Consider the following 16381-nt stretch of genomic DNA (forward strand, 5'->3'; position numbering starts at 1 on the left):
ATATTTGGCATGTAGGTACCTTGCGTGAACCCCTACCTTTTGATTAGGTTTGAGGTCACTGGGGTCAAGGTCACAGAGGCTAATAATAGATTTTTTTTAGGTGGTTATTAACACATAGATTGACAAAGGGCATCATTGGGGAGCATCCATCAGTTTCACTGATATTCTTGTTTTATATGTTTCTTATCTGTCTTGTCCAGTCCACAACACTTCACACTAATATTGTCCATTCCACAGCTCTAATATGTAATATTTTTTCTAGTCTTTCAACACTTTCTATATAATATGTACCGCCCAGTCCACAACACTTTGATACACCTTTTTTGTCCACCCCACAACATTTGTCTAACCTGTATAGTCTAGTCCAAAACAGTTGTCAAATCTGTATTGTCCAGTCAACAGCACTTTGTCTTTCCAATTTTGTTGAATGCACAAAACTTTTTCTAATCTTTACTATTAGGTCTACAACACTTTGTTTGTAACTTACAGTCCACAACACTTCGTATGTAATCACTGATGTCCAATAAAGAACACCTTCTGCCTCACATAGTTTGTTAAGCCTTCAACTTAATGTCCTTGTCTAGTCTTTGACTCTAATTACACACAAGTTCTGTGTTTCTTCATGTTTTTTTGTTTCCAACATGTTGCTTTACAGTTCAAACAGCTTGTTTGTGTTCATCAAATCATGCTATTGAAGATAATAGATGATGAAGGTAACCCTTGAAATTTTTATAATAATATTATATCTTTTATTTTCAATTAAGCAGCCTTCCTTTAAAGTTTAACTTAGAGATAATCAGCTAGAAACTGAAGTAGCCAACTGTTAAAAGTAACATAAATACCTATTTTTTTAGCTCACCTGTCACGAAGTGACATGGTGAGCTTATGTGATCAGTGATTTTTTTTGCTTTAATTTGTTACAGCCTGTGCCTTTTGAATTGGGAAAATTAGCGCGATAAACCGTGAAATTGGGAAAAATAGCGTGATAAACCATGAAATTGGGAAAAATTAAGCATTATAAATAGGATTATAAGTAACAGAAGTGATATTGTTTTTAAGTGCATGTTCAGGGAGTTTTCTAGAAAAGGAGTCTGGTCAAATTGGGATTTTTTTAATCAATAAAAGTGGCAAGTTTGGGAATGATTTATGGACAAAAATGACTAAATTCAAGTTATATATTTTGTTTACAAAATAAAGTTGAGATCTAAATGTATAAAATCATAATTAAGTTAGATGAGACTTCTTTCTAAAAAAAAATAAAAAAAAAAAAAATTATTATTTTTTTTTGGAATTTGGGCTTTTTTTGGGAAATTTTGGTAAGATTTTTGGGAAAAAACGTGTATTTTTGCGATTGGGAAGCAGCCGAAAATCGGCTGTAAATTTGAGCAAAAAAAATCACTGGTGATAGTGTGATGGCCAGCGTCCGTTGTGCGTGCGTGCGTCCGTAAACAATTTGTTTGTGTAGACAGTCAGGGCTTTTTTTCCTGACTTTGTGAAGCGGCCCTGGCCCCTCACTTTGTGAAAAATGAGTCGCGAACATGTCAAAATTGTGAAAAATTGAGTCGCAAACTTCTTAAAATTGTGAAAAAACGAGCCGCAAACTTCTTAAAATTGTGAAATTCAAAGTTCAATGCATTAATATAGTTAAAGCATGTTAAACACTTGAATATTATCAAAATTTCATTTCCTTAAGTAATGCAATAAAGGCATATTTTCCTTCTATGAATACTGTATTTGATACAATAACAACACATATACATATATCTGATTTGCAAAACATTCATGTACCAAATGCAATTAAAATACATGGTCCCAACACTTCTTTACCACAGGAAAAACATTTATAAACATAGAGCATTTCAAGGGCACATAACTCAGACATGTTCTGGACTTTACAGCTTTAAACCTCTGTTCATTTTACTCTTGAAAATGTCAATAATTCTCTCAATATCTAAAGAGGATAATTCTTTCTTCATGATATTTTTCATGTTCTGTGAGCCTGACCCTCGCCAGTGCATGATGATCTCCCTAGGAAGTTGTCATTTGATCTGAAACATTAGGTATACATTGAACAACAGTACTTTTGTAAGAAATGTAAACGAGTTATTTTATTTTTCACATTTTTTCACAAAGCATAAATAGACTACATACAAAGTTTGAATCATGAATATGCGTCATGAATTTGCATTTAAATTAAAAAAAATATATATATGAAGGGACCACATTACTACATGCTTTCACTTTAATCAAATGACTTCTTATAATGTTATCAATGTGCATGTTTCAAAACTTACCCTTCTATAGAAAGCTTTTGTTTCTTCACTGTTATCCCAAATTTCAATAAATCGGGATTATTTTGCGGGTTTTAAATTTCTTCGTGTAGTAACGAGCGTTCCGCGTCGCCATTTTTTTATAGTGACGTTGCTAGGCAGAGCTTTTACTATTACGCCGGTTTCACCGGTTACACAACACTTAAAAATCGATTAAAACAAGCAAACATCGGTAACGCGAGTCGACAATTTTTCGCGAATTCGGAATTAAAAACGAGGTTTTGAAACCTATATTTCTGTTCCGAAATGGCCGTTTTTGACAGTTTTGAGCACAAAAAGTCCGTTTGTCACGATTTAAAACGGCCGTTTTTGTAAATATTCACGGACATGTCAGGTTTGTGAATTGGCCGTGTCAAAATTGTGAAATGTCCGTCCACGGCCCATCGCAAAGAAGGAAAAAAAGCTCTGACAGTAGAGGTCACAGTTTTCATCCAATCTTTATGAAATTTGGTCAGAATGTTTATTTTGATGAAATCTGGGTTGGGATTGTATTTGGATCATCTGGGGTCAAAGACTAGGTCACTAGGTCAAATAATAGAAAAACCTTGTGTAGACAATAGAGGTGACAGTTTTCATCCAATCTTTATGACATTTGGTCAGAATGTTTATCGTGATGAAATCTGGATTGGGATTGTATTTGGGTCATCTGGGGTCAGAAACTAGGTCACTTGGTCAAATCATAGAAAAACCTTGTTTAGACAATTGAGGTAATAGTTTTCATCTGATCTTGATGAAGTATGGTCAGGATGTTCATCTTGATAATAAATGATTTTGGATCGTATATGTCTTCTGGAGTCATAAATTAGGTCACCTGCCAGGCCAATTCTAGTAAAACCTTGTTTAGATGAAAGAGGTCACAGTTTTCATCACGTCTTAATGGAATTTTGTCCGAATGTATTTATTGATAAAATCTGGCTTGGGATTGTATATGGGTCATCTGAGGTCATAAAGTAGGTCATCTGGTAAAAATATTGTAAAACTTCCGTCAGGTGAGCTAATCAAGGCCATCATGACCCTCTTGTTAAATATTGTACAAAATATTTGTTTATTTTGAGTTTGTATAGGCTTTTAAATGCATGTAGGTAGAACCTACATTGAAAGGAGTCCAGACAATCATTATAATGGATAACTATGCTACATCTGTTAATCTGACATCTTTAATAATATTCATACTTGTTTTGATTTAATCTATAACACCATTGCATGTTTTAAAGCTTTTCACATAATCTGGTCTGAATTGCATGCTAAATTCTAACATGCCAGTGTAATTTTTAATCAAAAGAACAATTGGCTTACACATCGGTTAACACTACAACATTTTACCATGCTACTATTCTTAAACAATGTATTATTGTTAACAGTTACATGTATGATGTATTATATTATTGATATAAAATATTACATATTATTAATATTAACAAAACTGTACTATATTAAGATATTTTTCACCATATTGACATGTTTTCAAAATATTAATTTTTATTTGTATACATGCATATAATCAATGTAAATGCAAATTATTGTAGCTGTGAATATTTTATTTACGTTTTTAATGGCAGATTTTACTACTTTATACAAATAACATGATTGTATTATTGCAGATATGAATTTCATTAATTTGTTTCTTTTATAAAAATGACTTTTATGTTTAAAAAAAAATTCCCTTTAAATATTAACTTTATTCAAAATGTTTGATCATGATCTATAAGGTTATAAATTTTGCTAAATGTCTTGCGCCAATTAAAGCTGTCATATTAAATCAGGATAAGAATCTTTGATGACAAGAGCCTTTGAACGTGGCTATAGATCAAGCTCTTGGTACGCAAATGGGGAGACATTGATCATTGAAACAGAAACAAAAGAATGGATTAACACGCTTCATTTGGAATGGAAATATGATTTGAGACATGTTTTAAACACACACATTCAATGTCTCTCTAGTTTACCATGTGGATTGTATAGGAATGGGATTGTTAACATATTATAAATGGATTTGTACCGATATTTTGTGAAAGGAAGTGATTCTGGTGGGTTATTACATTACTGTATTTTGATAGTTTTGGTGTAATTCATATATACGCATACCATTTACCTGAAAAATATATTTTTGGCATATGTCAACATCAGCATTATATACTTACAGGTACAACAAATCAGATTAAGATCTTTTTGTTTACTGTGATATGTAACAATTTATGTTCTTGTGTAAAGGTGAGAATTTATTTAAAATAATACTTTAGTAGGCATATTTAATTTAAATTATATATACAAACGTTTATTAAGACAACTTTCAATTAGTAATTTAAACAAACATTTTTTTGCCTGCCAAGTTAACGTATTGTCTTTGCAGTTCTGTCTGTCATATTTCTGCTTTTGCATGTTTCCACTCTCTAACTCAACCTGTTTTAATCCGGTCAATAAAACAAACTTTCTTAAAACAGATTGAGCATTAGGCCAAGTACAATAACTAGGTAAAACTTACCAGGCACTTTGAAATTATGGTCCGTGTATTTATATACATAAAAAACAATTTCATCTTATTCTCACCAAACTTTCTGAAATATAAACCTTCATAAGACTATGTTGTGCGAGTTAGTTGTTTTCCGCTCAATAATTTGAGTTTGGGACAAGGTATTTGGCTGAAATTAGGTTGGTAGGTTGCTTACATGCAACCTAGCTCGAGATTGCACCATTATTGAAACTAATTACTAAAACATTGAACACCTGGTGTTGTCATGTTTCTTGTTTGCAATTGTCATTGTCAGTGTACTAGCTAGTTTACTATCCAAAAGTTGGTTCATTGTATTTGGACATAATGGTTAGAATAGTGTTGATATTGGCAACTCAACATTTTGTCCATTTTTGTTATAAAATAACTGATGATTTCAATGACTTCTGTGTCAAGAATATGTGAAAAACGATAAATTTAAAAATGATTCCCATTGAAAACTCATTTGGATAATTTTCTAAGCTCTTGACAGCTTAGGCCTCTGCAGCAGTAGAACAGTAAAGTATTATTTCTGTTACTTCATTGACTGGGACAATATCCCTGGCGGAAGTTATAATCAGGAAAATCAATGGGCTCAATGGAGGCTTGTCTTGGACTCAATGAGTTGATTGCTGCCCAAGAGCTTATTAATTGAGTCTCATTCTAGGAAACCTAGACTTAATGCATTTGCATCAAGTGTCATCCCAGATTGACCTGTGCTGTTTGCACAGGCTTATCAGGAACGACACTTCCCTGTTTTGTTTTTGTTTTTCGTTTAAAGGAAGTCTCTTCTGAACAAAAATCCAGTTAAGGGGGAAATTGTCATCCCTGATAGGCCTGTGCTGAGACTAGTTAAGGGGGAAATTGTCATCCCTGATAGGCCTGTGCTGAGACTAGTTAAGGGGGAAATTGTCATCCCTGATTGGCCTGTGCTGAGACTTCACAAGTTAATCAACGTGCTCAATGGAGGCAGGTCTAAGACTAATGAGTCGATTGCTGCCCAAGAGCTTATTAATTTAGCCTTATTTTGGGAAAACTGGGCTTAATGCATGTGCGTATAATGTTGTCCCAGATTAGCCTGTGTAGTAGACACAGTCTAATCAGGAAAGACACTTAAGTTTTCATTGAACTTTTTTTGTTTAGAGGGTTTCTTGTGAAGATGCTAACTTTGGGATAACACTTTACACACATGCATTTAGCCCAGTTTTCACAAAGCAAGGGTAATTGCCTAAGCAGTAAATAATTACTGTTACTGGGCAGTTTATTGCTTTCTCCTATAAATGCGTGCTCTTTAATGTACAATATTCTTTTCTGTGCTATGGAATATGTTGTATTGGTTGAAGGAAGAAAGTGCTGACATAGAATGCTACAATAGTTAAGCTCTTCACTGTAATTAGAGCACACTCGTGATTTGTAAGGGTTTTTAATGGGGTGTGGTTCCATGATAGAAGTGTTCCTGTTACAGTTTTTATCATTTTTAGCTGGACTGTTTGAAGAAATGGAAAGCTATTCTACTCTAATCCCCCCCTGGCTTCAGCATCCTAGCTAGGTTTAAGTTTTACTGTAAGCTAGTTTGGCAGGATTAGTTTGAGGGATTTTGTTCAAACTTTAAACATGCTTTCTCAATATCAAAATGACCCATATACCAAGTTTAACAGTTCTTGTCTTTTTTTCCAAATTTTGTGGGCCATTTTTGGCATGGAAATTTGAACACTCCCTATGAAGGCAGATACAAGTTTTTCCAGTATTAGGCTAAAGGTAGTTTGTAAGGAATTGCTAAAGGGAATTCATGCAAGCTTAAAACATTTATTTTCCTTATTGAAATGGCTCAAAAGGCAAAGTGTAGTATCTCTCATCGGACTTTTGTCACAAATTGGGGCCATTGTAAATTCAGACATTTGCATAATGCACTATATAGGGAGTTAAATGGTTTTGGGTAAGTGTGTGTCTAATTAGTGGCTTGAGGGATTTTGTTCAAACTAAGTTAAGACATATATTAGAATAACCCATACTGAAATGTCTTCTGACAGCTTCTTAGAGGTTTTCTAAGGAGTCAAAATAATTATTATTTAAGTTATAAAAATTTATAATTAAGAGGATAAAATAAGATATAGCAATAACCTTTTAATAAATAGGGTATTGCACATAGCATTATGGCTGCCTGTTAACATCCTTTCTCCCAAGTTTAAATGAAGGTAAAGAAAGATAACTCTCCTGTATATATTTGAGAACAAGTTTAGGATCGTTTCCCTTTACTCAAAGGTTTTCTCGTGACTTGAAACTAGCTTAACTTATAAGTAAATACTTTATATTTGCCCTGACTTAAAATTATTTGAAACAACAATTGTTTTTTTATATTTTGTATAAAATTATATTAACTTCAGTCATAGCAGGGTATGATTTGGCCAACATCTTTGAGCACTTATTTAAACCAATCCTGGCTTGGTGGTACTATTTTACCTGTAAGATCCCCTAGGCTTGCCAAGAAAAGCTGTAAATAGCGATTTGAGTTGAGTCTTTCTTAAAACAACATGAAATGCAATTAACTATTCAACTAACAAACAGTATAGTTTAGTGTTGTAACTGCCAGTGTACTTCTAGGCTTGACAATGTGCTGATTTTAAAATTTGATAGATATGGGCCATTCTCTGTACAAAAAGGGTTTAACCCTTTCAGCGCTGGAACCGAATTTTAAAGGCCTTTGCAAACAGTTTGGATCCAGATGAGACGCCACAGAACGTGGCGTCTCATCAGGATCCAAACTGTTTGCTATTCTGATAGTATTCTTTGAAAAAACCCAGAAGAAAATGCTTATTTTAGAAATTTAGCAGACAACATTTTAGCAGATGACTAATTTCCCAGCATGCAAAGGGTTTAATGCATGTGTGTAAAGTGTCCACCTTATCTGGATTTTTGCTAAGAAGAGACTTTCTTGAAATGAAAATTATCATAAAAGCAGACTGCATTAAGGCTAATTGGGGACGACACTTTACGCATATTCATTATACCCCCTTTTCACAGAGCACAGCTCATATGGATTATGGAATGTTTAGCAAGTTTAATAGCCTACAACTTTTTACTGTTGGATGACAGTTATATGACTGGATTTTATCGCAGGTCTTCATGCCTGAATGCTTATTCTGCATTTTTATAATGCTTAAACACAGATGGATGCAGTGAACATCAGACCAAAACAACAAATTGAGCTGTAACTAAATTTAACACACTTTTACATGATGTCCAAAATAAGACAACAATCTTGGATTTTGACTGTATTATTTCAATAATGCTTTGTGTGCCATTCTACTAATTGTAGTTTTATTCATTTTGACAACCAATGAGTAAAACAGACAGTATGACTTCATTGTTAAAATGTATTTAACCCAAAACTGATCGTGCATGAAGAGTTATCAAGCAAATTCCATTTTCCAATATGTGAATGAGTGCCTTTAAAGTATGGAAACATGAAACCCTAAGGCACACAGCTTAAGACTAGATGACCAATTTTTATTGCTGTCGTTCAGTGGTACCATAAATTTGAAAAAAAAGCTGTATGAGCCTTGCTCTGTGAAAATGGGGCTTAATGCATGTGCATAAAGTGTGCTCGCACATTAGCCTGTGCAGTCTGCAGGCTAGACAAAACTTTCCACAAAACTGGATTTTTTTTCAAACAAGACTTTCTTTAAATGTTAATTCCATAAGAGCTGAAAGTGTTATCCCTGATTATCCTGTTTGGACTGCACAGGCTAATCTGGGATGTCACTACAGTGCATGTATAAAGCCCTGTTTTCCCAGAGCAAGGCACTTATCTACATCATATGAGATATGCAAGCTATGGTCAAGATAAAATATGCACATCAAATGGAGATTTAATCTCAAGAAATTTTGTAGGTATTAGTTAAGTATATATAGCGCAGTACCCCCACTGTGTTAGCGTATGTGTAAACCAAAGGCTAGTAATGTGTGGGAATGAATACTGAACATTGGTGAATTGCAGGTTTATTCTATAGTTTGTGTTTGGTAATTAACAAGTTATTTGTGGTTATCATTACTTTTAATATACAATTTGTTAAAACCATTAAGCAGAATATCATAGTAGTACAGTTACTTGTGTGTTAGTTGGTTGGAACATCACTATGGAAGTGGAAAGGTATTATCTACACTGGCTCATCTATGTGAATACTATTTTATTTTAAAACATTAATGTGTACCATTTTTATCCCCCGCCATAGGCGGAGGGATATTGTTTTTGCGTTGTCCCTCCGTCCGTCTGTATGTCCATCTTTCCGTCCGTCTGTCCGGAGCCATATCTTGGAAGTGCTTTGGCAGATTTCATTGAAACTTGGTATGGGTATATATATGGATAAGAGGATAATGCACGCCAAATGTCATTGTACACCATCTATTAATAATGAAGATATGGCCCTTTGTATCTTGAAAAAATGCTTTTTTGAGTGTCAAATATAACACTTTTGTGTCCAGAAGCATATTGACGAGGGATTTAAATTCAACGAATTTGCTTGTTGGAGTTTGTATCTAAGCCAAGTGAACTGCATATTCAGTTGCATCAAATGTGTTAACGTATTTGTTTAATGTTTAAAAAAAATTAGTTCTTGTACATTTGTATGTGTGGCTTGGGTACCAAAATATTTAAACATTTTTGACACTACAGGTAAAAAATTAAGTGTCGGAACCATAAAGAATGTCATGCCATCGAAAGCTTTAAAGTGATACAGGGAATTTATCAATAAGATTTATTTCCTTAAAGATAAAGTCTCAGATCTTTAATTGATTTGTCCTTCAAGAAGATTCTAGCACATCATTTGATAAGGACATCATAATGCATAATCAGACATTAAAGTTCTACCCACAATGATTGCCTGCAATGGTTTGTTTTCTTAACCCATTTATGCCTAGCGTCCTGAAAAAAGGACATTGCAAACAGCGTAGACCCAGATGAGACGCCGCATAATGCGGCGTCTCATCAGGGTCTACACTGTTTGCTTAAACGAAATTCTGTATAAAATAGAAATAAGTATACCAGACATCCTAATTTTGGAAATAAATTGATCCAATTTAGAAGGTTGGGAGAGTCCACTAGGAATAAATGGGTTAAACTGTGTTTGTTTTAGATTAGATGTTCCTACACATAATGGCACAAATGTTGTCATTTAGGACTCTTTTAAGGCTACTTTTCATAATTATATGATATTTATAAGCTTCAGATATCTTTAAAAATATAGATTGAGCCCTGTGAATTTTTATGCCCCCGGATCAAAAGATCGGGGGAATATTGTTTTTGGCCTGTCTGTCTGTCAGTCAGTCAGTCATTGTATGTGTGTGTCCCAAAACTTTAACATTGGTTTAAGTTTTTCAATAACTTTTGCAATATTAAAGATAGCAACTTGATATTTGGCATGCATGTGTATCTCATAAAGCTGCACATTTTGAGTGGTGAAAGGTCAATGTCAAGGTCATCCTTCAAGGTCAAAGGTCAAATTTGTGGCTTCAAAGCGGCACAATAGGGGGCATTGTGTTTCTGACAAATCATCTCTTGTTTTTTAAATAAAACAGTTTCAGGAAATGACAATTAAAAGACCATAAAACACTCAAAATCAACGAATATTTCAAACAATATTTAGAAACATAAAGTTTACACATACAAAAATCAATGTTCCTTATAGCAAAAGCCAAAATTTCAACGCTAGGTGTGGTCTCTAAACATAGATTGATCAAGATACAACAATGCTCTTTTAAGTTTTTTGTGGGACAAAATATTCAAACATGTTCATGTTCTTTTAGTGTTGTGTGTCATATGAATAGATATCGTTGTGAGAAATTAAAATAGAATATATTATGCCACAAAAAAAAACACGAGCATTTTGAACAATTATCTAAATTAAATCTATGGTACTGTACCATATCTAGCGTTGAAATTTTGGCTATTGCTATAAGGAACACTGATATTATATGGGTAAAATTTATTTTACAAAATATTTGTTAGTTTTGAGTATTTATGTTACTTTAAATAAAAAAAAATGAACCTGGCAGCAATGAATGTTTGAGTGTTACAACTATTTGAAAATCTGATATGGTCAATGTAAGATTTCAAACACAAAATGTTGTTTTAAAGGACCAATGGCACAAATAGTGTACATTTTGAAGTTTAAATTATATTTAAGGAATCTTTATGATCTAGTAGTAAAGTTTTAAGTTTAGATATGAGCTGCGTTCTTGGAAAGGTTTAATGCATATGCATCAATTTTTGTCCGAATTTAGCCTGGGCAGTTGGCCTAGTCTGGATTTTTCTTTAGACAATATTAAATCTATAAACAAAAAATTCCATAAAAGTGGAAAGGTTGTCTCTTATAAGCTGATTATAATCCAGGAGGATACTTTATGCACACACATTAAGCCTGGTTTTCCCATATCAGGGCTGACCTGCTTTCTCACCATAGGTGCATGCTGGTGCATTATCCAATCCGTCTAATTAGGCTGCCTAATGATTAATGTGAATATTTAATGAGCCCGACAGGTTTATAACTGATGATGGGTCTTTTTTGGTGTGAAATTTAGGTCTGGGCATTATCCAGCTCTGAATGGTTGCTTAGTTGCTTATGAGTATCTTAATTATAGAAATTAGTGAAGATGAATATAATCCTTTGTAATTTGTGTTTTATTTAATTTTGTTAACTGTGGACAACAGCCAACCTCAAGATTAAGGAGGCCTTAAATATGCACTTGCCATGCAAACCACATGAGAAAATGCTTAAAGCGCCATGAATAAGATAAGTGTAGCTAAAATATATATAAATCAGTTTTACACATACAAGTTTAAGTATTCTTTTTATCATAGAATGATATTGCTAGGTAACACCCTAGTGTAGATTGTAAAATATGCAGTCTTACAAAAGTGCATTGGCTGAGTGTATAGGAAAATACGGTTAAGAAAATTGCTTTTGTTACTTGATTTGGGGTAGTGAACATAGCTTAGTTTGTTGGTTACAATAGATCAGATGAGGAATACAGACTAATTGCTTTTCCATATTGCAACCTATTTAATTGTCTGTATTACATCATATTCAGAACAAGGTAAACAGGCCTATAAATAGACCATTTCAGAAATCACCAAGAAGGAAAATCTTGTCACTATCCAAAACTTTTGTAAAGCAATACTTAATCATTGCTTCTTCATGATAGGGGAAAACATACAACTTTTCCTCACCAAATGATACCATACGTTACCATGTATTACGCTCAACCATGTTTTGCACGCACTCAATGTCTTAATTCCAAAATGTAGGGAAAAAGTTTTCGACGAAGAAAACTTGCAAATCGAACTTCAAATCATCACCCATTTTACTATTGTGCAATTTCGATGATGTGCCTGACACATTAATCAGGAGCATAGGTTACATAGCACAATAAGTTGACAAGTTTTTATAAATATATTTTTTTAAGAATACGAGGGGCTCTGTGAACGGTTGTTTTTGTCTGCAACCCATTTATGCCTAGCATCTAGAAAAAAGGCCTTTGTAAGCAGTGTAGACTCAGATGAGACGCCGCATGATGCAGCGTCTCATCAGGGTCTACGCTGTTTGCTTAAAGAAATTTCTGTAAGAAATATTCTAAATATAGAAATAAATATACTAGACATCCCTAATTTAGAAATAAATTTATCCAATTTAGAAGGATGGGATACTCCACTAGGCATAAATGGGTTAATGGGAACTTTCATCATTTTACACAGTGGTGTCCCTTAGATGACAAAGGCATCAAGACCATCAAATTCTCCATTATCTTTACTCTTATAAAAACACTATGTAACATCTGTTTGCAAAAAAACCCCGACATAAACCCCAATACAATCTATGCCACATTGTATCTCATTTCCTCTCCTTTATATATATATATATTATATTCATCTTCAAAAGCCTCCACAGTGACAGGTCCTGGCTATCAGGTGATTAGTTGGCCATGTCTAGTGTTACCTATCTGACAATATGCTTGTGAGGGCGTATTAAAAACTGGTCTGCTCATCCCAGGCTGACAGTTGTATAGGTTAGACTGGCTGAATATGATATTGCAGGCTTTTATCTTGAAACGAAAATGTTGGGTGGTTAGAGCAGATAATTTGGTAATCATAGGATGCAATGCAGTCTACAGTTGTTTGGGTACATGAATGGTATTTCTATCGCAACAGTGTGGTGAATTTTGTGTAAAATTCAAGAGTGGGTGTTTTGAAACAGTTTTATTAAGTTGTTTCGGCTGTGAAGGCAGTTTTACAACTGGATAAGATAAAGCTTACAATGCTGACCTAATATGTGCTCTTTTTTTCATTATTTGCTGAAAAATGAGATTTTGGAAAAGGAAACATAGAGGTATTTATCAATTTTGATAATATTACTTTATATTACATTACTGACTATTATAACACTTAAAACATGTGACTGATGTAACATCGGGGCTTTTTCAAATTTGTTGTTGTTGCAATATATTGAATCTTTTTTCTAAAATGGGTATATCCAAAAAAATAGTACAGCTGTTGATATTTATTTAAAATGTATAATTTATATGACCAGCTTTTCTCTTTGTTATAAAATGAATTTGTACAATGGATCATTAAACAACAATCAAGTTGTTTAAATGAAATTACATTCAAGCAGGAAGTATGTGATACTTTTGCAATCAAGATTTAATTACAATTAGGTCATTGTTTCTCCTCTTACTGGAATAACAGTTATATTATTGTGTATTTATGAGCCGATCAAGACTGTTAGGGACTGTGATTGCTTTTTACCTCACACTCCAAATAAAATGAATCCTTACAAAGAATTTTCTGCTTCTCAAAAGGGGGCAAGATATAGAAGTTTATCCTGTTGGTTCAAGTGCTAATTTGGTAGAAATTTAAGTTTTGGGGGTCAGTAAAACGAATTTCTTCGATTATTATATCGACCATACTTGATGTTCTGTGGCGTCTCATCTTGATCCAAACTGTTTGCAAAGGCCTTTTAAATTCAGATCCAGCACTGAAAGGGTTAAGTGCCTGTATAGTTGAAATCTGTAAAGGTTTGTACTTAATGTGGCTTGTAACCCATTTAAATGTCTATTTTAAGTTTATTTACTGTATTTATTATGCCCCCTTTCGAAGAAGAGGGGGTATATTGTTTTGCACATGTCGGTCGGTTCGTCCACCAGATGGTTTCCGGATGATAACTCAAGAACGCTTAGGCCTAATCATGAAACTTCATAGGTACATAAATCATGACTGGCAAAAAATTGACTCCTATTGATTTTTAGCTCACCTGATTTCTCAGGTGAGCTTTTCTGACCAGTCTTTGTCCGTCGTATGTCCGTCCGTCCGTTAACATTTGCTCGTAAACACCCTAGAGACCACAATCATCATGAAAGGTGGTCAAAACATTGATTTTATTGATATCTCGGACCTGTTCAAAAATGGTCAAGATCGGTGAAAAAACATGGCTGTCAGTGGGCGGGGCATTTTTCTCTATATGTATATAGTGGCAGTTTTCCCTATTTGGCTATAGAGAAACCTTGTAAACACTATAGAAGTCACAATTTTTGTCCAATCATCATGAAAGTTGGTCAAACATTCATTTTGTTGATATCTCGGACAAGTTGAAAATGGTCTAGATCGGTGAAAAAACATGGCCGCCAGTGGGCGGGGCATTTTTCTTTATTTGTATATATAGTGGCAGTTTTCTCTATTTGGCTATAGAGAAACCTTGTAAACACTCTAGAAGTCACAATTTTTGCCCAATCATCATGAAAGTTGGTCAAAACATTGGTTTTATTGATATCTTGGACGAGTTTGACAATGGTTCAGATCAGTGAAAAAACATGGCCACCACTGGGCAGGGAATTTTTGTCTAGATATGAGAGTAGAGTTCGAAAATGGTTCCGATCAGTTCAATAACATGGCTGCCAGGGGGGGGTGGGCAGTTTTCCTTATTTGGCTATAGATAAACCTTGTAAACACTCTAGAAGTCACTATATTTGCCCTATCATCATAAAAGTTGGTCAAAACATTGGTTTTTTTTATATCTCGGACGAGTTTGAAAATGGTCCAGATCGGTGAAAAAACATGGCCGCCAGTGGGCAGGGCATTTTTCTCTATATGTATATAGTGAAAACATGTGAACACTCTAGAAGTCACATATTGGCCCAATTTTCATGAAATTTGGTCAGAAAATTTGTTTCTTTGATATGAGATTGGAGTTTGAAGATGGTTCCGGTCAGTTGAATAACATGGGCGGGGGGGGGGGGGGGGGGGGGCAGTTTTTTATATAAAAGCTTGTGAACACTCAAATAGTCGCATTTTTTGCCCAATCATCATGAAACTAGGTGAAAAGATTGCTTTAATATATATCACATAATTAATGCCATAATTATTGCCCTTAGATTGTCCAAATTTTCATTATATTATACAAAATCCTTGTAAACACTCTAGAGGTCACAATTTTGTTTCAGATTTTATGAATCTTGGTCATAATATTTATTTTTGTAAGCAAAGTTTGATGTTTGGTAAGGGGTGGTCAACTCAAAATATAGGCCACCAGGTCAAATCTTACAAAAACAAAATCACTCCATATGCCAGAGTTTTGGTTCAATAATGATGAAACTTGACCAGGATGTTTGTCTGGACAATATCTAGGTCAAGTTTGATGTTTGGTAAAGATGAATGAACTGACTCCTCTCAGGTGAGCGAACTAGGGCCATCTTGGCCCTCTTGTTACATATAAAGATAGTACCCATTTTTTGGATGTATGTCTTCTGTCCCTTCGGTACTTTTTTCCATGAGAGATCTCGGGTATTTGTGCAAATATGAAACTTCTATGAATACCATCTTGATAGGGTCATTAAAGCTCTTTTGATTTTTGAGGGAGTTATTGCCATTGATTAATAATTGAATTTTGTGAATGTATTTTTTATTTCCATGAAAAACTTCAGAACCTTATGATCCAAATTTTCATGATACCGTTTATGCGTCATTTTTTTCTGTGGCATGTTTAGGTGAATCTGTGTGCTTTTTTTATAGAGTAGCTTTTTTGTCTCAGTTTCAATAATTGATTGACAAGATCATAACTTAGAAAGAAATTAACATGGTTATTTGCCTACCCAATGGTTGTGGGTTGCTCTATCCACAGAACAGGGATCCAATGCCCGGGCACTGACCTTGGATACATTACAGGTCTAAAATAGTACAGCAGTCAAGTGAATAATTTTAAGTAGTACAGTAGTTGTCCAGTATATAGATACAGTAATGGTTTAGGGAATAATTATTTAAGGTTCAGGAGAATAATTTAACAATCAAAAATAAAATGAGAAGAAATTTACTACCTGAACATGATAAGCCTTCTTTTGTGTCCATGTAAACAAATATTGTTATTAAATCTTAATGTACTTGAATGATAAACTGCCTTTCAATGGCATTGTACATAATTTACTGCTACAACAGTCTCAGTGCTACAAGTTCAGAATTGTATTGTGCTTTTTAAACCATTTTGTGCTGTTATATGTTAAATAAACATGTTGATTTTTA

The 16381-nt window shown here is 34.0% G+C and overlaps 1 protein-coding gene across 10 annotated transcripts in view; it reads left to right on the top strand.

The window, feature by feature from the left end:
* The window catches only part of LOC127862669 (phosphatase and actin regulator 1-like), a 106084-nt gene that overhangs the window by 14921 nt on the left and 74782 nt on the right, over positions 1-16381 (top strand). Inside the window, exon 1 of one of the 10 annotated variants that reach the window (XM_052401887.1) lies at positions 4303-4357. The exons of 3 other annotated variants lie outside the window; for them this stretch is intronic. In XM_052401887.1, coding sequence (XP_052257847.1) covers positions 4318-4357 — 40 coding nt within the window. In that variant the 5' untranslated portion in view covers positions 4303-4317. 6 more of the 10 variants (XM_052401881.1, XM_052401882.1, XM_052401884.1 and 3 more) reach the window with 6 other exon arrangements.

This window comes from Dreissena polymorpha, chromosome 16 (assembly GCF_020536995.1).
Source record: "Dreissena polymorpha isolate Duluth1 chromosome 16, UMN_Dpol_1.0, whole genome shotgun sequence".
Taxonomy (NCBI): domain Eukaryota; kingdom Metazoa; phylum Mollusca; class Bivalvia; order Myida; family Dreissenidae; genus Dreissena; species Dreissena polymorpha.